Consider the following 24823-nt stretch of genomic DNA (forward strand, 5'->3'; position numbering starts at 1 on the left):
CGCAGGGGGAGGGGCAAAGGGAGAGGGAGAATCTTAAGCAGGCTCCCGCTTGATCTCATGACCCTGAGATCATGACCTGAGCCGAAACCAAGAGTCAGGCGCTTAACCAACTGAGCCACCCAGGCGCCCCAGTTCATTATTTTTTAATCTTGTTTCCTAATAAAAATATTTTAGTATATTGTCACCAAGGTGCCAACTTTGAAAGATAACACATATGAGTGTATAAGTTCTGGTTTATTTGTTTAAAAAAGTGAGCCTTTGGGGCATCTGGGTGGCTCAGTCGGTTGAGTGTCTGCCTTTGGCTCAGGTCATGATCCCAGGGTCCTGGGATTGGGCCCCCCATCGGGCTCCCTACAGGGAGCCTGCCTCTCCCTCTGCCTCTCTCTGTCTCTCATGAATAAATGAATAAAATCTTCAAAAAAAAAGAGTAAACTTTTTTGTTACTTTGTATCCTCTTATAATAGCACAGTTTAAAAACACTGGTTAATGGTTAGTATGAAAAAGTACAGCAAATATATCACAAAGCCCAAAATGTCTGGAAATACAGTGAAAATAATGTGTTTATTTCAGCTATTTCTTCAGATAAGCAAGTGGACTAATTGCTTTAAGGTTAGAGGTATCTCACAAAACAAAGCTGTCTAGAGGTTGAAGAAAACATATTGATCATATTGTTAGAAAATAGAATTAATATTTTGTTTTGTTTCTAAATGTGTTTATGTTTTCTGGCTTTTCATGCAGCTTGTTTAACACTTACAAGGTAACACACACACATAACATATTTATACAATAATATTCTGCATTGGGGAATGGAGACTTAGCAAAATTATAAAGAAACCATGTCCATCACAAATTAAAACAAGGCAGCTGTACAGTCTCCATGCATTTTAACATGTTGAGCATGCTCCACATAAGTAAGCTTTCCATAACTCATCTGGAAGGTATTGGAAGGATAAAAATAGACTAAATATTCAAAATTTCCATCCAAGGAGTTTCCTGCTTTTGCCTACATCTCAATTGTCAGTCTGGGTCCTGGCTTTTGCTCCACTCCGGGCTGCGAGAAGACAGTGGAAGCCTTTTACACCATAAATATTCAAGCCGCCAGATCATTGAGGCATTGGCTCCGCCTGCCCTGAAACAGCTCCTTTCCTGTTCTTCTTTCGGAGTGGAAAAAGCAAGGGAGGAAGGCTGTATGAAGACCCAGAAGCCAGGATGACAAACGTGTGGGATTTAGGAAGGGTTCATAGGTTCCTTTTCGAGGAATGCCAGGCTTACAGAATCCATGGGTTCTCTGCTGGATGGCATGTCAGATTACACTTGGTCAGCCTCGTTCATTTGGGAGACTCACACTGTGGATCCCACTAGTTTTGGTTTATAGAGATAGATGGAGTTTTGAGTCACAGGGCACTTTTGCCTGCTTTGTCTATTTTAGTTACTTTATTTCCAAAGCAGTCCTTAGAACAAACAGATGGAGGTGAGTTTCTGGAAATGATGTGACTTCCATTCTTTATATTTGGGTGGCAGATCTCCTCCTGTCCAGCACTTCTGAATAGAAGTCCAAGTCATTCATTCATTCATTTATTCACCAACTGTGTGGGGCCTCAGACAGCAGTGAAGGAAGATGTGGTGTTTGTCCTTACACAAACTGAGGAAGATCAACAATAGGCAAATTCTTACGCAAACAATAAATTGCGACTCTGATCAATGTTATAAAGAAGCAGTAAAGGATGTTAATGGGAGTGTTGAATAGGAAGGCCTGGTCTCTACTGGAAGGGTTAAGAAGGCCTTCCTGGGGTAATGACTTTTGAGATGGCAAGGATAAGGTGAACAGAACTGCTAAAAGAAAGAAGCCAAGTGCAGAGTTTTCGAGAGGAAAGGAACCAAAGATACCATCTAGTAATGTCCAGTCTACATTCCAGTCAGAAAACTGAGCCTGGGGAGGTAAAGGGATTTGCCCACCTAAGCTTGCACAGCCTGTTATCCCCAGGGCTAGAGACGGAAACCCAGCATGGGTTTCTTAGGTGGGTATAAATTGAGAATGCATATAGCCAGAAGAAGGGACTTAGGGATGGGGAAAGCAGGTAGGTTTTAAATTTCATGCTTACTCTTGTCAGCTGCAGAGCTACTTCCTCAGGTGGGAGAAGGGATTAAAGATGGCTGGAATCTGGCCTATCCTAGAGGCAGTCAGCTTGCTCACGCTGCAGCATGGTTTTTGTTTGGGGTTGGGGGAGGAGGTATCAAACACACGTACACCCAAAACAATACATGTGGACTTCAGTTGGGAAACCAGTCCCTGTGCTGCTTCTGTCTAGCTGTGTGATTTGAGATAAGTCACTTAACCTCTCTGAATTGCCAGGTTCCGTTTATACTTGGGTATATTTCCTTTTAGTCTTCTCCTTTGCATTTTAGGAGCTTGTCAGAGATCAGTTGTGCCCTGTATTTCACCTTCACCTCAAGATTTTATTTATTTATTTGACAGAGAGAGAGAGAACAAGTAGGCAGAGGGAGAGGGAGAAGCAGGCTCCCCACCAAGCAGGGAGCCCCATGCGGGGCTCGATCCCAGGACCCTGGGATCAAGACCTGAGCTGAAGGCAGACTGAGCCACCCAGGCGCCCTCACCTTAATCTTTAAAAACTAGTCTCTTGTTTGGCTAAAGCATTGTTTAAGCCCCCTTTTAAAGAGCAGTTTGCCAGCCCATGCTTGCCCAAACAACTAGAGAATAACTGTAGCAAGCAAGCCAAGCTCCAGGATCTGCAAGAATCGTTAGCAACTGAGCATATTTCTATAAACCAATAAAGGTTTTTATATTTTGTTCATCTGTTACCCTTATGCTGTTGCCACTTTCACATTCAGTGTGTGTAGGCGGAGAGTATGAGATAACAGCCTTTCACAAATGAAAGTGAGTGGAAAAGGGCTGCTTTCCCTTTAAGGCAGTTTCAACCCCAGCTCCCTCCCCTTTCCTGATTGACAGACCTACCCGAAGTCACATGATCCGCCTCTATTTGAAGGTCACAAAAAGCTGCTTCCTTTAGAGACAGAGGGGGAGAGAGAGAGCAAGAGGGAGAGTTAGTGAGAGAGAGTTAGTTCAAGCCAAAATGGCCGACAGAGTCTCTGCTGGTTTCTGAATATTTAAAATACAAAAAAACAGATAGACAAAAAGAAATCATTTTTTGGACCTTTTTTCATTTCCATTTCTACCTTGTATGCCTCAATTTGCTGGATTTAAGCACTGCTGCACTTTATGAGGTTGGTAAATATTTTCAATTTTTTTTAACCAATTGATTTATATGGATCTTGTCTAACCGTTTTCACTAGTGGTGTTGCAAATGGACATTTGTCTAGCATGGAGACTGGCTTCAGACATTTCGTGAATCTGTGTAAATCAGACCCGTGATGTACTTTTGGTTCGGCATTTTAGAAATGGAAAAGCCTTGGTAGAATATTTAAATTTTGAAGTGATTTAATTGCACTTTTAATTTATATACAGATTTTCATCATCATTTCTGTCTTGCAAATAAATGAAACTGCGAGTAACTGGAGATTTGATATTTAGAAAGAGGTTTTTAAGAAACACAGACCTCTCCCTGCCCCCTTAAATCTGCTGCAAAAATTTGCATAAATATAAATGGGTTTGCATTCTTTCGGCTGCTAAGGCCGACAAAGGATCTGGGAGGGCAAGCACTACCACGGGGAAGCTTTTTTTTTTTTTTCTCCCTTAAAGCTAGGCCATCCTTCCTAGAGAGATGTAGAACCTAAAATAAGACCTGATACATTTTAAACATCAGGCTGGGGGCGAGTGAACACCAGGAGGTTTGGGGTTTGTAGATTCCCCTGCTTGAAAACCTCCCAAGCAATGTGTGGATCACCCCTCTCTGCGCGCGCTCATTTGCACTGGGTCTCTGTGTGTGTTCTCAAATGTGCAGCCAGATGCGCTTTTATTTTGATCGTGGTTTGATCCAAATGGTAGGACTATCTTGTAAACATGGTGTTTTTAAGATCTAAACAGCTCTTCACCCCATTAGGAATGAATTCTTTATCAGCTTTTCCCTGTAGACTGGCCTCCTCCATTTCTCACGGGTTACAATTTTTGTTTAATTTTATACAGACGAACTGGGCTTTTCAGCACAAATTCAGCATCTGTGTGTGTATTTGTGTGGTTGCCTGTTTGGGCCATGTATCCATTGTTGAAGTGGTTATTTAGGGTCACATAAATAGATAGCTCTATGTATGTGTATGTTTGTTACCCCCGAAACCGTGCGGTGCCCTCAAGTTAAATTCCATTACTCCCAGTACAGGATTCTAGAAAGCCTGGGAGCAGGGAGGGAAGAAAGCTGAAAACTTGCTTTCTCAGAGCCACCTCCCCCTATCATTGTAAGAGTGTGATGTAATGCTTCTCGTCTGGTGGGCTGAAAGGATCGTAGTTTGTGATGTGGCGGGGAAATTGCCCCCACCCCTGAGTAAATTACCCCACCCCCTCAGCACATCCCTGGCTCTGAGAGGCCTTGTTTGCTTTTCTTTTTTCTTTTTTTTCCTAATTTGTATCCTCCTGATTTATGCTGGCATACTGGCCTGAGAAAGAGACTGTTCTTCTAAATCTGTTACAAAGTATAGTTTAGAAAGGCATTTAAAATATGCAAATGGGTGGAATTGTCATATCCCCATCATTAAATATGTAGACTTGGATTAAAGCTAATTAAGCATAAATGGAATAATTTTGATCAGAAGGGAGCAGTGTTTTTGTTTCCTTTTTAATTAATCTAATTATAAGATGCTTGCTGGGCCTGCAAGTGTTAAAAAAAAAAATGGAAGAAATGCTGGCCCGTTTTGAAAATTTGACAGTCTGGAAGAGGGTGTGTAGTGCTTTCAAAAGCTTTATTCACTGTTCAAATGGATTGGCCCCTTGTGCTGAAAATGGCCTGTTTCTTTGGGCCAATTGTGTGTAGATGAAGGGACTTTCACGCTAATTTAACAAAAAGACTTTGCATTTGAATACATAAAGATAATTAAAGTTCTCCATCTCTAAAGAGCAAGTATTTTATTATTTTTCTAAAATTAATGTTATTATATTAGTAATGGAAATAAGTAGAGAAGTGACAGTTTAAATTCAATGTACATCTTTTGGTGATGTAAGTTAAGCTTTTGTGTGAGGGGCTTTGGAAACATTAAAGAGGTAGTCTGGAACAAATTTGTCTCTTTAAAAATTTTTTTACATCTTGAATTTAGAGGAAAAGACATAGAAATTACCATAGTGATAGGGAGTGTTGCTTTGTGGTGGACCTAAGGAAAATTAACGCTCTCATTATTGTTTTTTCGGAAAATGAAAGCGCTTATTTGGGGCTTTACTTGTTAGATGATTCATTTTACACCCATTTCCTAAGTTGGCCTTATAGGAGAAGAGTGCGAAAAACCTAAGCTTTCCATGTTGTGCCATTAGCTTGTTTTTGTGGACTGTGTAAACATGGGAATAGCAGGTTAATTCAGTTTGTGGAGCGGAGGAACCAAAAGCAGGGTGCCTGTTCTCCCGCAAGAAGGAGAATGATATAACGAATGTGAACAGAATGCCATCTGAGTCTTTGAAATGTTTTTATAAATATTCTTTTCTCCTAGACAGGTTGAAAAGTGAGATAAATAAGACCTGGTTTCACGTATGTTAAGCGTTATGGCTCTGGTGAGTTTCAGAAGCTCAGCTGCCATTTTGGATCTAAGTTCCTGCAGAGCCAATCCTGATGGCACACCAAAACTATGGTAATTCGGAAGCAAATACAAATGAGTAGTAAATTAAGTGTGCAGATGGATAGTATTTAATTTGTGCCTTTTGTTGAAGTTTTCTTTCTGTTGATAGTGTGAAACGAAGCTTTAAAAACTTTAGAGATGTGGCTGATGTTACGAAGAGCAGAACCCAGGGATATTAGAACTTGGATGTTATGGTTTTTAAAAACGAGACGGCGTATGCAGAGGATGTTTCTTACTGGAGAAAACGAATATAATTCTTACTTAGGATGCCCGCTGCCATCCATAGTTCCTTATGCTGGGTCTACTTGTGATACTATAATAATGTCATTATTCACAAACCTGCCCTGTCTCAGAAAGAAATGTCACAGATTCATTATTAAGATTTTACTGAAACATCACAAAAATTGGTAGCGCTAATCTATCAGAAGTGGTATCTTATTTTTAAACTGTTTCTATCCTTCCATCTGGGTGCCAGAAAGGAAGCATCGGCATCTCTTATATTTAGAGGCAAACTCAACTCTTGTTCGGCTTTGAATGGCCGTTTGTTCTTTCTCACCACGAGGGCCATCCTTTAAAAATAAACTTCTAAAACTTGAAGCAGAGTCTTCTAAGGTTTTTCCAGTTCTTCACCTGTGCAAGAGAAGCTGAAAGAGTGATGTGTGATGATGAGGCCTTCAGGTTCTACAGAGAAGGCTCAGCAGATAACAATAGTAGTGGGTGGGCCTCACCCTACCCATATGCCCCATGACGGAAATGTTTTGGAGAAATTTAATTTTTCTAACTTAGCATAGTCATGGTTCTTCAGTTTAAACTGGACAAGGCCCTGAGGCGATATGGATGAATGTACTTTGTTCCTGCCCTCAAGAAGTACCAACCTAGCAGGGAAGATAATCAGATAAAGAGGCCATCACAACTTGGTGCTGTGTTGCTGTGTGTGCAGTAGTTAGAACAGGTACCTGATACAGAAGTATCCTGAGGACCTGCATTAGGAGAGCCCTTATTTAAGCAGCTAAATAATTACTCATTTTTGGTCATCATTTGGGTATTAGATTTTCATTAAGTGTAACTTGGGATTTAAAGATGGGGTTTCTGACCACCTTTGGTTGGGGAGGGGGCAGCATATTGCTGATTGTTTCCTAGTACAGTATTGTTCGTGGATTTACACCAATCACCTTCTCTCACCCTCTTCTTGTGGTTGAGGCTGGTGGTGGAGTGGACTGGGGTGAATTAAAGCCACTTGGCCTGAAAAGGGATTTAACCCACGACAGTGACATTTTAACATTTTCTTTTCTTCCTTCCTTCATATATTCATTCAGCAGTCATTTATTATGCCCTGGCATGTGTTGGGTGCTATTGTAGGTGCTGGGGGATCTAAGAATTAATTTGGTCAGCCCATCGCCCTGAACAGCCCCTTGGTTCATGTGGAAATATTCTCCATCTGGTGACTATCTAACCGATCGCTTTGGGTTAGGACTAGGATAACACTATAGCTCCTTTCACCTCATAGTCTCTTTGCTGAGAATCAGGAAATGAATGGTAATTTTTGCTTGTGGTAGTGCCAGAGATTTCCATTTAAGGTTGGACAAGATAGTCACTTTATTCTCCATTTTCTTTAGCCATGCAAAAGTATCTCCTCAAAATTATCTTTTAAATAATCCCTGCGAACCTTGCAACCTAAGTTACCTCCTTAGTTACTCTACCACATCCTTCACTTTTACCGTTTTAATATCCCTTAATTGTGTCACTATCTGAAATTACATTATTTGTGTATGATGCATCGTTCCCCACAAAACCATACGCTTTCCTGAGAGCAGATTTTGTTTTGCTTGTTGCTCAATCCCCAGGATCTAGAACTGGGCTTAACAAGAGTGAATGTTCAATAAAAATGTGTTTGAGTTAGACTGGAGTATAAGGTCACAGGACCAGCGATGTGACCATAAGTCCCTGTTTCTTCATCAGTAAAAGGGGGATCATACACTGTTGTGAACCATAAAGGAAATGTATGTAAGAGCTGACACCTAGTTGCCTTGCTTAGTAAGTATTTCCTTCCCCTTTGCTCTATCTCCCTTTGTTAAATAAACCAGAAAGACTTTTATGGCCCCACAGATGCCTCCATTCTTTCTCCTGGCTCACAGGATCATGAAATGTTTGCACCGATTGCACTGAGCTTCAGCCTGGATAAGGACAGGAGTAGTGCTGAGCCTTTTCTTTTTATTAAAAAGTCCCTGCCTACATTCCTAGGGTCTGATGTCGTCTCTTCGTGCTCTCCAGTTTCCTGCAGGCTCTGCCTCTGTGATGTATCCACATTTGTTTGGCTGCTTTTCATACACTCTGTGTTTTGCATCAAAAGGTTCTCAACAATTTCAGATGAGTTGGTCCCAAGTTTACAAGACAAGGGAGAACATAAAATACAGTGTTTTTTCCTTCATTGTGATTATTCTGAGCCTGTACCTGTAAATTCTGTTTATTTAATGAAACTATTAATAGTTTTGATTCCACAGACAGATAAAATAAAAACTTAGGTCAATTGCCACTTTATACAATGCTGTCAAATAAATATAGATGTCCTAGAAATGGCTTTCATTCATTGACTTGAGAATTTTTATTTATTTTATTTATTTATTTTTTATTATTATGTTCTGTTAATCACCATACATTACATCATTAGTTTTTGATGCAGTGTTCCATGATTCATTGTTTGCGTATAACACCCAGTGCTCCATGCAGAACGTGCCCTCTTTAATAATTGACTTGGGAATTTAAAAAAAAAAATTTTTTTTTTAAAGATTTTATTTATTTATTTGACAGAGAAAGAGAGAACCCAAGCAGGGAGAGCTACAGAGGGAGAGGGAGAAGCAGGCGTACCACTGAGCAGGGAGCCCGACGTGGGGCTTGATCCCAGGACCGTGAGATCGTGACCTGAGCCGAAGGCAGACGCTTAACTGACTGAGCCACCCAGGCGCCCCTGGAATTTGTTTTTAAAAAAACTCAGAAAACTATTTTTTTCAAGATTTTATTTATTTATTTTGATGGAGAGAGGGAACACAAACTGGGGGTGGGAAAGAGAAGCAGGCTTCCCACTGAGCAGAGAGCCCGACACGGGACTCAAACCCAGGACTCCAGGCTCATGACCTGAGCCGAAGGCAGATGCCCAACGACTGAGCCACCCAGGTGCCCCAAAACTCAGAAAACTATTATCTTTACTCATTCAGCAAATAATTATTGAGTACCTATTACATGCTGGTTATTGAGGTAAGTGCTAGTATAAGAGTAGTGTGAAGATTTTCTCCTGGTACCATTGCTGAAGTTAGAAAGAATAGAAATACAAGGAGGCTGGCCAGTGCTCAGAGTGTTGGATGATTACAAGGGAGGGACATCCAACCCAAATAGAGGGACCAGCTTGTGCAAGGGCCCTGAGGCAAGAGAGGACATTGGCGCACTTGGAGAAGTGCATATAGAGTGCTTGGACATGGTTGGAGTGTGATGTACATAAGGAAAGAGATGATCTGGGAAATGAAAAGCAAAGCTGTAAAGATAAACACTGGCCAGATGCAGAAGGTCTGTAAGCCATCTTTGGAAGTCTTGATCTTAAGAACAATTAAAGGGTCGGACACCTGGGTGGCTCAGTTGGTTAAGCGACTGCCTTCGGCTCAGGTCATGATCCTGGAGTCCCAGGATCGAGTCCCACATCGGGCTCCCTGTTCAGCAGGGAGTCTGCTTCTCCCTCTGACCCTCCCCCTCTCATGCTCTCTCTCTCTCTCATTCTCTCTCTCAAATAAATAAATAAAAATCTTTAAAAAAAAAAAAAAAAAAAAAAGAACAATTAAAGGGTCATCAGCAGGAATGTCACCTGCTTAGATTGGGTTTTTGAAAGATGACTCTGGTTGCACGGTAGGAAATGGCTGGAGAGTTGAGTATAAGAGCAAATAGTATTGTGGGCATCCCAGGTAATGGTGGCCTGAACTGGCAGCAGAGGTGGGAAGAAGCAGGTAAATCCAGAGACATTTAGGAAGATTTCACAGGACCTGAGCGCTGAGTATGGGGAAATTAAAGATGATGCCTATGTCTGTGGGCTGGGCTACTGATGGGATGGTGGTATCATTCGCTGAGTAGGGGTCCATTTAGGAGACAGGTGTGGGTTTGAGATTATGAGCTCAGTTTTGGAGTTACTGAATTTTGAGACATCCAGATGAAGGTCTGGAGCAATTAGATATCTGTCTGGAGATAAAGATTTGAGAATAGTCAGTAGTCTCAAGTCCTCCAGCATTTTCCTTTTTAAAAAATTGATTTCTTTGGTAAGATGTCCAAAGATGGCAACATGCAGTGCAAGGTGCTGTTGGATGCTGTTAAGGGGACACTATTTTATAAAGAAGTTAAGACCACATATTCCCATTACCATGATGGTTGCCATTAGAAATACCAAAGGAGGGCGCCTGGGTGGCTCAGTTGGTTGAGCGACTGCCTTCGGCTCAGGTCATGATCCTGGAGTCCCGGGATCGAGTCCCACATCGGGCTCCCTGCTCGGCAGGGAGTCTGCTTCTCCCTCTGACCCTCCTCCCTCTCATGCTCTCTGTCTCTCACTCTCTCTCTCGCAAATAAATAAAATCTTAAAAAAAAAAAAAATTAAAAAGAAAAGAAAAGAAATACCAAAGGAGTTTGAGGGAAGAGAAAGACTAATTTTGGTCGGGTTGATCATCGAAGGCTTTATGAGTACCATGTATTTGAGCTAAGCCTAAAAGGTTGGTCAGAATTGTGTAGAGTGCAGACCAGTCCCGCTGGAGGATTAGTTATGTCCAGGGAGAATTGATGGGAGCTCAGAGCTGTATAGGGGAGCTGGGACACGTGCTCAGTAGTTTGAATTGCTTGTAGTTTGGATGGCAGGCAGAGGGGACTTGTTGAAAATATGATAGCAGTGTGTTCAAAGTGGTTTTTGAGAATGCTAAATGGCAATGGGGCAGAGGACTTGGGGGTAATTTAGAGTCGGGCAGGCCAGTTACGGTAAAAAGGGACTGTTAAGAAAGGGTCTGCTCTGAGAGTGCTGTGGTGTAGCTAGAAGAGGGACCAGGGACTTTGGGACTTCAAGGTGAATGGTGGGAATCTTCAGGAGTGAAGATGTACTCCAGGTCACACATCCTGAATTTAAGAAGGCAGTGGGACTCCCAGAGGCAGCTGTTGAGCAGGCAGCTGGCAGTGTGAAGTTGAAGCTTGAGAAAGAGGTCAGAAGTGGAGATAAAGGATTGGAAGTCATCCACATAGACGTGATAGCTGACGCCAAGCGAGTGGATGAGCTCACCATGGAAGTGTAGAGAATGGAAAAGAGAACTGAGAATAGGTCCTTGGGGACAGGAAGAGAAAGAGGACCTGGGAAAGGATTAAAAGGAAGGTGATTGTGTGGGACAGTTTGGAATAGTTGCTGAAGAGGAGGGAAGGACTTCTCAATCTCAGATGTGGTCAGCAGGAACAACAGTATGTGGTGACGGCAGCGTTCCCAAACCTAGTGTTGGGAGGTGTTCCGGTGGGAAAGGTTTGGGAATCATGAGGTTACTCCAGCACCATCCAGTAGAAATGGAATGTGAGTGACACCTGGCTGCCTCAGCCAGTAGAACATGTGGCTCTTGATCTTGGGGTCCTGAGATCTAGCCCCATGTTGGATATAGAGATTGCTTAAATAAAATAAACTTTAAAAAAAGAAAAAGAAATGGAATGTGAGTCATGTGTTAGTTTACATTTTCCAGGAGTTACATTAAAAAAGTAAAAGCAACAGGTGAAAATAATTTTAACAATGTATACTTTATTTAACCAAATATGTGCAAAATATTATCAATTTAACATGAAATCAATTTTAAAGTACTTAAATATTTAAATACCTAAAATTAGATGTTTGACATTCTTTTTTTTTCATACTAAGTCTTTGAAATCTGGTACGTATTTTATACTTACAACACATTTCAGTTTGAACATGAAATTTTCATTGGAAATAACTTGATCTGTATTTAGATTTCATAAAATTTACAGTTGAAAAAGTACACCCACATACCCAAGTTTTTCCAAACATACAAGAAGTTTTCCAGTAATGGAAATGAGTATCAACTTTAAATTTTAAATACTTGAACTAAATGTACAGTTGAAAATCCCATTTCTCAGTCACACCAGTCTTGTTACAGGTGCACACTAGCCGTGTGTGGCTATCATATTGGACAGCGTGGGGTTATTGCAAAGTAAATGGGTTACCTTAGAGTTAATGCACATTTTGAAAATAGCCAAAGCATCATAAAGCATTCTTACCATTACAACGCATTCCATAGGACCGGTATTTCTTAGAACACATGTGGGATTCTGCTAGTGGAATTTTTAGAATTGGAAGGGTCAAATCCTAACTTTGCATGTGAGGAGGTGAACTTTGTGTTTTTATGGAATTGCACAGATTCCAAAATTTAAAACAAATTAAAAAAATTGTTTTGGCTAAGGTCAACAGGATGGTATATTGGTAGAAGTTCTTAAACATGCCAATTTGTGTCGTATTTCAGAATTGGTAGGTGCAGAGGCTTACGTTGAAAAGCAGATTCAGTTGGAGAGATGGGAGTATTCCTGCCCCCTTTTTGGCCTTGTTGAATTTTGGAGTTAGTGGGTTGGTGGTGGCTCCAGGCAGGAGATATGAAATTAGAACTTGAGTGTTCTTGGAAGCTTTCAGTCAGTGGTCCCAGCCATCTAGCGTAGGTGGAGGTGTTTGAGGGGGGGAAGGAGTGCCAAAGGGCTAATTATTTTGTGCGTGTACCTCACTTCGGTGTCTGTTTGGTCTTATACTGTTAAACTCATTTTGTATTTCTTGCCATCCTGGGCTAGTATAATATTTACTAAATATGAGTGGTTTGTAAAAAGTAGGGTGAAAGATTTTTATTAAATCATCTCATTGCTTTGTAGTTACTAATTAGACCTTTTAAGTAATAACCAGTAAAGATAGAAATTATCTTGAATTGTGGTTGGAACCAAACAAACTTTGCTAACACTGGAGAGTAGGCAGTGGTTTTTGGTTGCTGCAGTTTCATTTCAGTGGACATAGGGGAGCTTATTTTTCTGTGAAGTGCCCTGTAAGAGTTTGAGATGTCAGCTATTCTGTGAAGCCCTGTGTTTTGTTTTTAATCAGTATGGAAATTAATCCTTTACATTTTTGTTTTCCTTTAGAAGTGCATTTTGGTTATCCATTTATGCCTTTGTAAAAACCAGACTGAAGGGGTGCCTGGTTGGCTCTGTTGTTAAGCGTCTGCCTTCGGCTCAGGTCATGATCCCAGGGTCCTGGGATTGAGCCCCTGCATCAGGCTCCCTGCTCCGTGGGGGGCCTGCTTCTCTCTCTCCTACTCCCCCTGCATGTATTCCCTCTCTCGCTGTCTCTCTCGCTCTCTGTCAAATAAAATAAATAAAATCTTTAAAAACAAACAAAAAACCAGACTGAATAGAATAGTGGTGGGTTTAAGTAATGCCCTTGACTGCTGTAATAAAGTCAGAGACCTAGCAAAAGATTCCTCCCCCTCCTCCCGGGAGCCCAGAACAGCGTCCTGTACCTCTCGGTGCCATTGTTTCTTTTACTCCTTTGCTTACAGAAAATACTTGCTGTTCTTTTTATGCCAAGAAGTTCCTATTTATAAGCTGAAGTTAGATAGATAATTGGGTAACTTCAAACAGTGGCTTTCAAACTTTTTGTTTGGCTCTGCAGTAAGAAACGCCATTTGCATTGAGGCTCTGTACATACTTGAATGTATACACAGAAGCAAAAGTATTGACTTTCTGCTACTATGTGTAATGTATTCTGATATATTCTATTCAAGTCTGTTTTGTTAAAAACAAACAAACAAAAACAACCCAGGGGTGCCTGGTTGGCAGTGGGTTAAGTGTCTGACTCTGGATTTTGGCTCAGGTCATGATTTCAGAGTCCTGAGATAGAGCAGCGGGGAGTCTGCTTGAGATTCTTTCCCTCTCCCTCTGCCCCTCCCTCTGCTTGTGCTTTCTCTCTCTCAAATAAATAAATAAATCTTAAAAAAAAAAAAACAAACCTCAAACCAAAAAAGCTGATCCCAACCCACTAATTTGATTTAATGATCCAGTAAGGGTTGTCTCACTGAGATTTGGAGAGGTTTTAGGGAACCACCATGAGACATCATACTCCAGTTTTGCTGGTCTTGAGAATCAAATGTATCAGTCCACTCAGTTATCACACCGACCATATTCATAGGCAATTTTTTAAAATGTTAATTTGTTACTTCACTGTGTGGGAGATGGATATTTTTGATGACCAGAATGCCCAGAGCATTCCATTCAGATCAAAAAAGAGTTGACCATCCATATTGAAGAATGGAGATATGATTTTCCTCTAGATTTTAGAGAACTTTAAGTAGAAAACACCCTTTTACCAGATTATATATTCTGTCTTGGAAAAGCCCCACAGAAAACACTGCCATACTCATCTTTGTAGGGGGGAGAGCGCTTTCCTGCCCCCTTTTCAGGTTTCATAAAGATGTATCTCTGCTATTAAAAAATAGGAAACACATTCTGTTTTCACACACACTTTAATACATTTGATAAGTTATGGATTTCCCACTGTTTGTTGGGGTACTAATAGGTTTGCTTGCAAAAAAAGAAAGTTCCTTTCCGAATTCTGAATTAAACTGGTTTTTGCTCACTACAGGACTTAGAGTCTTTAAGATGCTAATGTGCATTGGAATCCTAAGTAATGTGTTTATATAAAATCTTAAAGTACCAGGTTTTTGGTTTTTGGTTTTTTAGACACAGTTTAAGGAAATGCATCAGTAGCTTTCCGTTTTGGTTATTCCTTTCTAAAACTCTGTCCTTGTCACACAGGCTGTATTTGGCCCAAGTCCCTTCAGACACTCTTGCATGGTGGGTTCCCAGACTTGGGTTCCAGGGAACTGTAACACTGTAAAAAGCAGTACTGGGAGCCAAGTGAGTTACCAGTTTTAAATTTGCCAGGTAAAGGCATTTTTAAAAAACTCACCATTTATTACCATTGTTTCAAAGAAAAAACATTTTAACAAACAGTTGAATGGAAGGTCTCAGAATAAGAGACATTTCATTAAGTTGAATATAGCTTTATGAAAACCATTACATAGGAAATATAGATCGCACAGGTACTAAAAGTTCAGCATTTGGGAACCACATCCTAATTATAGACCATCACTTAGCATGTGTTACAATTAACTGTGTACTTCTTGGTTTTTATTAGCCTCACTCATAGGAATAAACCTTACTTCAAGTTCTGGGACTATCTTCCTTCATTCTTATTTACTGGCTACAGTGGTGATGATTTCACTGACTCATACTTTTTAAAAAATTACTTTGTTCCCTCAGCACATACTGTAAGCAAGTAACCATTCTACTTTAAGAAAACAAGCCAATTCCATTAGGTGCTGAGCAGTTGTAGCATCTAAAGTAATCAAAACCTCTGGCAAAGTTTATCTGATTTAATGAAATACATAATGATGGTGATTATGTAAAAGTGACAGGTAGATCACAGAACTAAATAATATTACTTGTGTACATTTTTGTCAGCCTGTTGGCTCTTTATGAGTTATGAATAATGTCCATGGCAGATTTTGTCCTATTCTGTACATTTTTATGTCCACCATCCCACTTACGCATTTTAAATGACCAAGACCTTAAATCTGGCAGCCCCACATCAAAAGTCCCCGTTGTCTTTCTTCAGCCAGAGAAAGTGCTTCTTAGGTGCACTTTGTAATCAAGGGGTGCACGGCCAGCAGCTCACGGCCCTGCTTGGCAGTGATAATGCTTTATCAGCTGGTTGTGGGAGTGGCAGCCCTAGCAAGGGCTTTGCCTCTTCAGCATGGAGGAGGCCTGGGGTGGGTGAGGGTAAGGGGAGAGGTTGCGGTTAGCAGTAGAGGGTGTTCGGGAGCAGTAACATGGAGGGTAGACTTGAGTTTGGGCAGGATATGTTGTAGGTTCTGTGCGCTTGGAAGAGTTTATTACCTAAGTGTTTATGTGTCAGATGCTGTATAGTGCTGGGAATACAAAGATAAAAACAACCTGACTTATCTTTGGGACTCAACCAGCGAGGCTGCCTGTAATAAAGATAAAAGCATGATGCCTGGGGACCCTGGGGGATGGGAAGAGAGGCCTAGGGCACTGGGGAAGTCCCACCAAAGAGGGAGCATTGAACTGTGTCTTAAAGGGTAATTAGGAACCACTTGGTGGAAGGGATGGTCAGTAAATCAGGGCCACTCTAGTGTAGTGGTTAAGAACTCAGGTTCTGAAGTCCGGACGGCCGTGTGGTTAGATCAGCCCAGTGTTGGGCGAGTGTTATCTGAATGCCTCAGCTTTTCTCACCAGTAAAATGAGGAGTAATGATAGCACCTACTTCAAAGAATAGTTATGAGGATTAAATGAGGACACATTTGAAGTGTTTAGCATATTGCTTGGAGTCAGTGTTAGCTACCGTTTTCGTTAGTTTTATTGTCAGCACATTAGGCAGAGGAGAGAGTGTAAGCAAAGACAAGGAGTTAGGGACTGGGCAAGGGTGGGAGATGGTGAGATACTAGCCGGACACAAGGGCAGGCTGTCTGGGCGAGAGTGCAAGGTTTGGTTGGCCTTTGAGTATTCTGAGAAATTTGGATTTCATCTTGTAGAAAGCAGTTAAAAAAATCAGCTTTGCTTCACTTGATCTCCAGGTTAAGGATGTGATGGATGGGGGAGAGATTGTGGCTGGTCAAAGCAAGAGGAGCGATCAGAAAATGTAAGTTAAGGTGGTGATAGTAAAGTTGGAAAGACTGGATTTTGGAGACACTGCTGAAGTGTAATCCATTGTTTATGATCAGAAAGGGAGGAGTTGTAGATAAGGCCCAGGCTGGGAGGGTGAGTGATGCCATGAGTTGGCATGGGTGTTCAGTGGGTAGAGGAGGGATTTTGAGTATGTAGTAGGGTGAGGATGATGGGGTCTGAGAGGATGTGGTTTTACTTTGGACATATTTTAGGTGTTTGCTGGACATTTAATATAGCTGGGGAGGTAGAAATAAGGGTCTGGAGCTTACGAGAGTTTCCCAGACATCAGTTTACATCTAGAGATAGTCATCTAGGCCATGACAGTGACAGTGTTCCCTTAGCATATGGTCAGAGGAGTGGGATGAAAACAGGAAAAAAAGGAAAACAGGAAAAAAGGTTTCTGCAAGAGAAAGAGTTTAGGGAAGTGAAGGATAGTCATCAGGGGGTCAATAGAGATAAGCCCCGAATTTGGGTAGTTAGATTGGCCTGGAGGAGCTCAGTGCATCAGGTTCAGGGCTCCGTTGAGCCCAGTAGCCCCAGCACATTGTCATCCTGTTTGCCCTTGTTGTCACATTGGGGAGTCTTCCTATGTGTTTGGGGGTCTTTTTCTGTCAATACAGTGAATAGCTGTGGGCCAGAAACTAGTTGTGCTCACTTCTATAACCCAGCACTGTGCCACACAGCAAGTGCTCAGTGGACTTTTTTTTTTTTAATTGAAATATAGTTGACCTACAATGTGTTAGTTTTAGGTGTACGACGTAATGATTTGACAGTTCTATACATTATGTTACACTCACCATGATATGTGTAGCTACCATCTGTCTATACATCTATAATGTTATTGACTATGTTCCCCATGCGATACGTTACATCTCCATGACTTAACTTATTTTATAACTGGAAGTTTGTACCTCTTAATCCCCTTCACCTATTTCACCATCCCCCTAGCCCTCTCTCCCCTGGCAATCACAAGTTTGTTTGCTATATTTATGATTCTGGTTTTTTTGTTTTGTTTTTAGATTCTACATATAAGTAAAATCATGTGGTCTTTACTTAGCATAATACCCTCTAGATCCATCCATGTTGTCACAAATGGCAAGAACTCATTTCTTTTTTTTTAAGATTTTATTTTTAAGTAATCTCTATACCCAACACAGGGCTCAGACTTAAAACCCGAGTACAACCCCGAGATCAAGAGTCACATGCTCTACTGACTGAGCCAGCCAGGTGCCCAAGATCCCATTCTTTTTAAGAAGCTGAGTAATATTCCATGTTTATATATCTTCTTTATCCATTCATCTGTCAGTGGACACTTAGGTTGCTTCCATATCTTCATTATTATAGATAATGTAATAAACATAGGGGTGCATATATATATATATTTGTTTTCTATAATTTTTTTTTTAAAGATTTTATTTATTTATTTGAGAGAGAGCACATGAGAGGGGGGAGGGTCAGAGGGAGAAGCAGACTCCCCGCTGAGCAGGGAGCCCGATGCGGGACTCGATCCCGGGACTCCAGGATCATGACCTGAGCCGAAGGCAGTCGCTTAACCAACTGAGCCACCCAGGCACCCTATATATTTGTTTTCAAATTAGTGTTTTTGTTTTCTTTGGGTAACATACACAGTAGTGGAATTACTGCATTGTAGAGTATTTCTATTTTTATATTCTTGAGGAAGCTCCATGCTGTTTTCCACAATGGCTGCACCAGTTTACATTCCCAGCAGTGCCTCGGGGTTCCCTTTTCTCCACATCCTCACCAGCACTTGTTATTTCTTGTCTTTTTGTTACTAGCCTTTCTGATTCATGTGAGGTGATACCTCATTGTGGTTTTGATTTGGATTTCCCTGATGATGAGATATGTTGAGCATCTTTTCCTGTGTCTGTTGGCCATTTGTATGTCTTCTTTGGAAAAATGTCTGTTCAGGTCCTCTGCCCATTTTTGATCAGATTATTTGGTTTTTTGCTTTTCCATGAGCATTTGTTGAATGAATAAATGCATCAAGAATGACTTGGATTAACTCAACAAAACCTATTGAGTGTGAGTGCCTTATGTATTTTAATAGCTTTGCTAGTCTCTATGGATAAAGCAGTGAACAAAATAGATAAAAATCCCTCCCCTTGTAGGGCTTACATTCTAAAGCGTGATTCGGAAGGCTAAGGGGAAGGAGCAAGTAGAGAGGTAATGATTAAAAGTATAAGATGAGCTTTGTATCCTTATCATCCACAGACTGAATTTGGCACCGAGTAGGCATTTGGTACAGTTAGTTGATTTGAACATGGGAGGGAGGGTCCAAGAAGAGAACTGAGGTGTGGGAAAAGATTTGCCATATATGTGACAGGTTAGCCTTGGAGAGGGAAGAGTAAATTTGGAAATAAAGGGTAGGCTATTTGAGGGAGTTCCCTTGAGAGATATTCACCTCTGAATGGGAGTCACTCCTCTCTGTAAAATAGAAGATGAAGTCTGAGCAGATAAAGGGGAGCCTAAAGAGATAAAACATTTGGAAGAGCCTTCCCACCCCACCACCAAAGAAAAGGAAGAAAACCATGAAACATCTACCAGCTTTCAGGGCTTTGCTGAGAGAGAAGATCTTTCATTTGTGATTGCAGTGATCTTTGGCCTTGCAGGTTTTTTCCAGCAAGTCAAGGTGAAGAATGCAGTTGGTTAGGGTTCATTTGAGGCTGTGAGGACTGGCCTAGAAAGGCGTAGTGTGCGATAACCAGGGGTGAATGCTGGTGAATGTTCGAGAGTCCAGGCTCCATTGGGAGTAATATAAAACCAGGGTGCAGCAAATGACCTGGCAGAATAGGGAAAGAGAGGGTCTGGATTGGAGGAGGTGAGAACTTCCATATTTGAAGGGAAAGAGGAGTGCCTGGCTGGCTCAGTTGGGAGCATGATTCTCGATCTCGGGGTTGTAAGTTGGAGCCCCACATTGAGTGTAGAGATTACTTAAAAAAGAGTTTTGTTTTTTTTTTAAAGTGGAAAGATAAAATTACTTGCTGTGTGCTTCCTCTAAGGAATGCCAGGCACACTGTTCTGAGTGCCTTACATATATTCACTCATTGAATCTTCATGAAGACTCTTCAAGCTAACTACAGAGAGGTAGAATATCTTGCCCAAGGTTACACAGGTAGGACTAGTGGCCCAGATAGCCTTGGCTGCTTCATTTGTGTCCTTGAGCACTATGTTCTACTGCCTTGAGGGGAAGCCAGGCATGAAAGCTTCTCCCAGGCCACGTAGCTTTGCTTCCTGAAGTTGCTGGGCCACCCTTGCTTCTAGGAGAACTATTTGGGGTGGCATGGAAGGGTGCGGTTGACTGTTGCCTCCTTTTTTAAAAATAAGTTTCTGTATTTTAGGCAACAGTATATTTTATGTAGAACTCTCAGTTTTTTCCACCTGCCTTGTTCATGCCCAAACATCCTTTAGTAGGAAACCAAAGATGATTTCACAGTTAAAGAAGACTAAATGCCTGTCGGTCCATGAGTTCTCTGAGCTGCAGCACCTGCATCTGTACTCTTCCCCCCACTAAACTGAGGTGAGCCAGACCAGATTGAGGGATGCAGAGACTGAAGAAAAGCTTGGCTGATGTGCAGTGCTTAAAAGGAGGGGAATCTGGCCATGTTGCCTGTTGCAGAAATAGCGGTATTGTCAGCAGTGGTTTGGCAGGGGGTGAGGACTTAGAGTTCCCAGTTTGACAAACAAGACTGTGTTCTCTTCTCGGGGGAGAGTTCCCTCGTGTTTTAGGTTACATCGGCTCTTCTGGGTAACTAGTTGGACTTCTGTTAGGTGAGAAGTTTAGTCCCTGGCCCTGAGCCCTCCACCTGTGTCTGAGGTCTGTGACGTTATCGCTCAGAGCCTGGGCCCTTTGCAGATCCAAGGGAGATGCTCTTTGACCTTTGCTTGGAGGCTGTTAGGAAGCACGGAGGCTTTGCAAATGAAACACGTAGACCATTTTATCCTTCTCTATGAAGAAGGAATTACTTGTGGAAGCAACAGTGTATATTGGTGGTACCTCAGCGTTGGGTTTGTGTTCTTTTAATATCTGGCTTTGCTCTTGAGGCAGTTTGGAAGGAATGCCCTTATATCTGCCATCTCTTCCATGTAAACAAATTTTCATGATTTTAAAAGAAATGACACACCAAAACCACATAATTTTACATGCCAAAAGCTTAGATATTTCAAATATTGAACATACAGAGAAATAGATCATGTGGCATTATTTGCTGGCAATTTTTAGAATCACTCCTGATTCTCGTGTTTTATGTTGAGCCCATGTGTTTGAAATGTCTTATTATGTATTGGGACCTTTGTGGTTCTCCTTGGTTTGCTTCTGGGAACTAGCTTTTTTTAGTCTTTGTCTTTTTGGTTTTTTTTTTAAACACACTGCTAGGCTAGCCCACAGTGCATCACATTATTGACGCCTATTTTTAATTTAATTTATTTATTTGAGGGAGAGAGAGAGAGAGAACACCAGAGGTGGAGGGGCAGAGGGAGAGGGACAGGCAGACTCCCCACTGAGTGTGGAGCCTGACTCAAGGCTGGATCCCAGGACCCTGAGATGATGACCTGAGCCGAAACCAAGAGTTAGATGCTTAACTGACTGAGCTACCCAGGCTCCCCAACACCTGTGGTTTTTAAAATTGCTTCTTACCTCTAATGGATTTTTAATAACATGATCTTCTTTTGTCAGATATTAAATCCTAATATTTAGTCACTGGTACTTGACAGAGATGGTTAGGCAAAAACCAGAGATAACCCTCAGGCCAGGATCAGTTGGGGTCTCTGGACTAGTTGGCATCTTTATTTGGAAGTCAAAATCGAAAATATAGCCTATTTATTTCTCAGTTCTTTCCTCCATGAATACTGATGCTATTCTCCTGGGTAAGGTATAAGTTGGTTGCTCAGTTTTAGGTCATAGAACTCTTGCTGGTATTTTTTCATGTTTCCCTTGTTTTGGTCAAGGGCAGACACAATTTAAGACAGTTACGGGGGCACCTGGGTGGCTCAGTTGGTTAAGCATCTGCCTTCTGCTCAAGTCATGATCTCAGGGTTCTGGGATCGAGCCCCATGCTCTATCTGGCTCCCTGCTCAGCAGGGAGTTTGTCTCTCCCTCTCCCTTTGTCCCTCCCCCAACTCATGTTGTGTGCGCGCGCACGCGTGTTCTCTCTCTCTCTCTCAAATAAATCAATAAAATCTTAAAAAAAAAAAAAAGGCAGCAGTTATGACCCATGTTCTTCTTCTTCTTCTTTTTTTTTTTTTAAAGATTTTTATTGATTTATTTGAGAGAGAGAATGAGACAGAGAGCATGAGAGAGGGGAGGGTCAGAGGGAGAAGCAGACTCCCCGCTGAGCAGGGAGCCCGATGCGGGACTCGATCCTGGGACTCCAGGATCATGACCTGAGCCGAAGGCAGTCGCCTAACCAACTGAGCCACTCAGGCGCCCATGACCCTTGTTCTTCTATAGGTTCTCTCTGAGGTTCTGTGTGACCAAATCGGAAAACACTGCTCTGAATGATACTAACTTTTTCTGTGAGACTTCGGGTGGGCTGGGGGTTGGGGTCATGAACTCATATTCATTAAGTGCCTATTATATAGCAAGTGCTTCCCATTACCTTATTTAGTCCTCATGACAACCTGATGTGGAGAATGGTTTGCTCTTAAGAAAGATGGCATGCCCAAAGCTTGGTAACTGGTCTGAGGCCACATAAACAAGGACGTGGAGGAACGAGGTGCTGTAACTCCAGAACATGTTCTCTTCCTAAGCCTTTGGAAATGCAGTACAGACTAATTTGTTAACTGGGTGAATTCCTGTTTTGTAAAGTGGAATGTCTTAAGTATGGACTCAGAGGCTGGGAACTGATGATTTTTTGGGGGGTCCTCAGCATTGCATCCATAATAAATAACAGGGGACAGTGAGGCAAAGACTGATGGCACACAGAGCAGGAGATTTGGGAGGCCGTCTTGGGTAGTCAGTGAAAGGCATTTTCTTTTTGAGCAGCATGATAGGTTAACTAAAAAAAGAGAAATCACTGAATGATTAAAAACCTGATTTCAGATGATTAATTTAAAAGCCAAATTGATTAATAAAGAGACATTTTAAAAAGCAGTTTAACTTTATCAGGTTTAAGTAGCACTTCTTAAAGTGTAATCAAGTAGAGGAGTTATCAAAGCCATAATGAAGAAAATAGAAATCATTTGTAATTAGATAATAATTAAAGGCAAGTACATGCCCAGTGATTTTAAAGTGCTTGAAAACAATTAGTTTTCTTAAGTAGGTTAAACATCTGGGTTACAAGCTTGTTTACACTATTAATTTGCTTAACAAACCTGTTCTTCATAGGTGATGCAAAAGTGAACTTCAGTGTGGCTGTCTGATTTATAACAAGTTCCATTTTAATGGATAGTATTTTTTTAAAATATATTTTTTAACATTTAATTTTAAAAAATAGTTTTCCCTTCCTCTTCTCCTTCCTAAACAATTCAGTCCTGAGGCCAATAGGTAGACAGAGAAGGTAGGTGCCCTGGCTTAGGGCACAGCCCAAGTAGGATGAGAAGGCCTTCACACACAGGGAGGGACTGGTGTGTTGCATCAGAGCCAAAGAGAGGTAAGAAGGGTACCCACGTAGGGCTGGAGTGGCAGCCTCACTGGTAGATTGGTTAAATACAGAAGAATTGATCAAATAAGTGTGTTAAGGATAATGGGAGCCAGCAATTCTCAGTGTTGGAGAAGAGAGTGTCAGATAGTGAAAAGGAGAAAACTAGAATAAACCCTGTGATACTAGATTGTAATCAGAATGTTGGTGTGAACTCATGGGTTTTAATAAGTATTGATAAATATAGAAATACTATAGATGTAAAATGAGTGTGTTTGTATTTTTTTTAAGATTTATTTTTTTTATTTTTAGAAAGAGAGAGCAAGCATGGGGAGGGTGCAGAGGGAGTGGGAGAGAGAGAATCCCAAGCAGATTCCCCACCGACCATAGAGCCCGATGAGGGGCTTGATCTCACAACCCTGAGATCATAACCTGAGCCGAAATCAAGAGTCAGACACTTAACTGACTGAGCCACCCAGGTGCCTGTTTATGTGTGTATTTATATACATACATTTCTTAGCTCTTCCCATAGAGAGGAAAAGAGTACCTGGAAGCAGCAACATCCCAATAGCAATGAGCACATCACATGCCCAGATCTTGGCTTCTAAATACCATTTTCTACTAAAAGGAACTCCAGCTTCTTGAAGAATGGCTGATTATAGGATTAGAGCAGGAAAGTTTAAAATGAACCTGGAATATCTTGTCCTAGAAAAGCAAAGACATTTTCATAGAATGATGGAGACAATTCAGAAGGACCCAGAAGCCAGTTTGAAGGGGCTCCCATTGGGCCAAATCTGGGATAATTTGATTATCAAAATTTAAGATGTCAAAGTCATTGATTAAAACCTGTTAAATAAGAGAAAACTAAGGGTTCTCACACAGTTTCATCTACTTTGCAATAAAACCTGTGTGTGGAGTTCTAAATAAATTCAGAGTTCAAGGAATGGGTTCTTTAAATTTCAAAGTACCTTCCCACAAAATACCTATTGAATACAAAGAGGAAAAGGAGTACACTGGAGAAGTCTGGCAAGACCCCACCCTAACCGAGTGGTCTGAGTCAATCTTGCCAGAATGGGACAAATTGAAATTGTGTCACTTAATAGGATGCAGTGAGAAGACTCACTTCAGTGATGCTCGTGCCAAGCTACACGACCTAATCTAATCATGAGAAACATCAGACATGCCCAGTTGAAGGAGCATCCTACAAATTAAATGGCCTGCAGTCATCTTCAAAAGTGTCAAGTCCAAGCAGGACTGGGGAACCATTTCAAACTGAAAGACACTAAAGAGACAAGTCAACTAAATGCCCCATGTTTCTTAACTGTTCCTTTGCTGTAAAGACTGCTGCTGGGACAGGTGGCAAAACTTGAACGGGGCCTGAAGATGAAATGGGAGTAATGTATCAGTGTTAATTTTCTGATTTTGATAGTTGTGTTGTAGTTACGCAGAAGAATTTTTTTTAAAGATCTTATTTATTTGACAGAGAGAGAGCACAAGTAGGCAGAGTGACAGGCAGAGGGAGAGGGAGAAGCAGGCTTCCCGCTGAGCAGGGAGCCCGATGCGGGGTTCGATCCCAGGACTCTGGGATCATGACCTGAGCCGAAGGCAGACGCTTAACAGACAGAGCCACCCAGGCACCCCTAGAAGAATTTTTTTTTAAGATTTTATTTATTTATTTGAGAGAGAGAGAGCAAGAGAGCATGAGCACAGGG

The 24823-nt window shown here is 41.4% G+C and overlaps 1 protein-coding gene across 11 annotated transcripts in view; it reads left to right on the forward strand.

Moving 5' to 3' along the window:
• The window catches only part of TNRC6B (trinucleotide repeat containing adaptor 6B), a 237883-nt gene that overhangs the window by 111164 nt on the left and 101896 nt on the right, over positions 1–24823 (forward strand). The window contains exon 1 of one of the 11 annotated variants that reach the window (XM_081819097.1): positions 2595–3243. The exons of the other annotated variants lie outside the window; for them this stretch is intronic. Coding sequence (XP_081675223.1) covers positions 3239–3243 — 5 coding nt within the window. The 5' untranslated portion in view covers positions 2595–3238. Of the gene's footprint in view, positions 1–2594; positions 3244–24823 lie in introns of those variants that run through there. 11 annotated transcript variants of the gene reach the window in all.

This window comes from Leptonychotes weddellii, chromosome 5 (assembly GCF_054177405.1).
Source record: "Leptonychotes weddellii isolate Sample4059 chromosome 5, ASM5417740v2, whole genome shotgun sequence".
NCBI classification, from domain to species: Eukaryota; Metazoa; Chordata; class Mammalia; order Carnivora; family Phocidae; genus Leptonychotes; species Leptonychotes weddellii.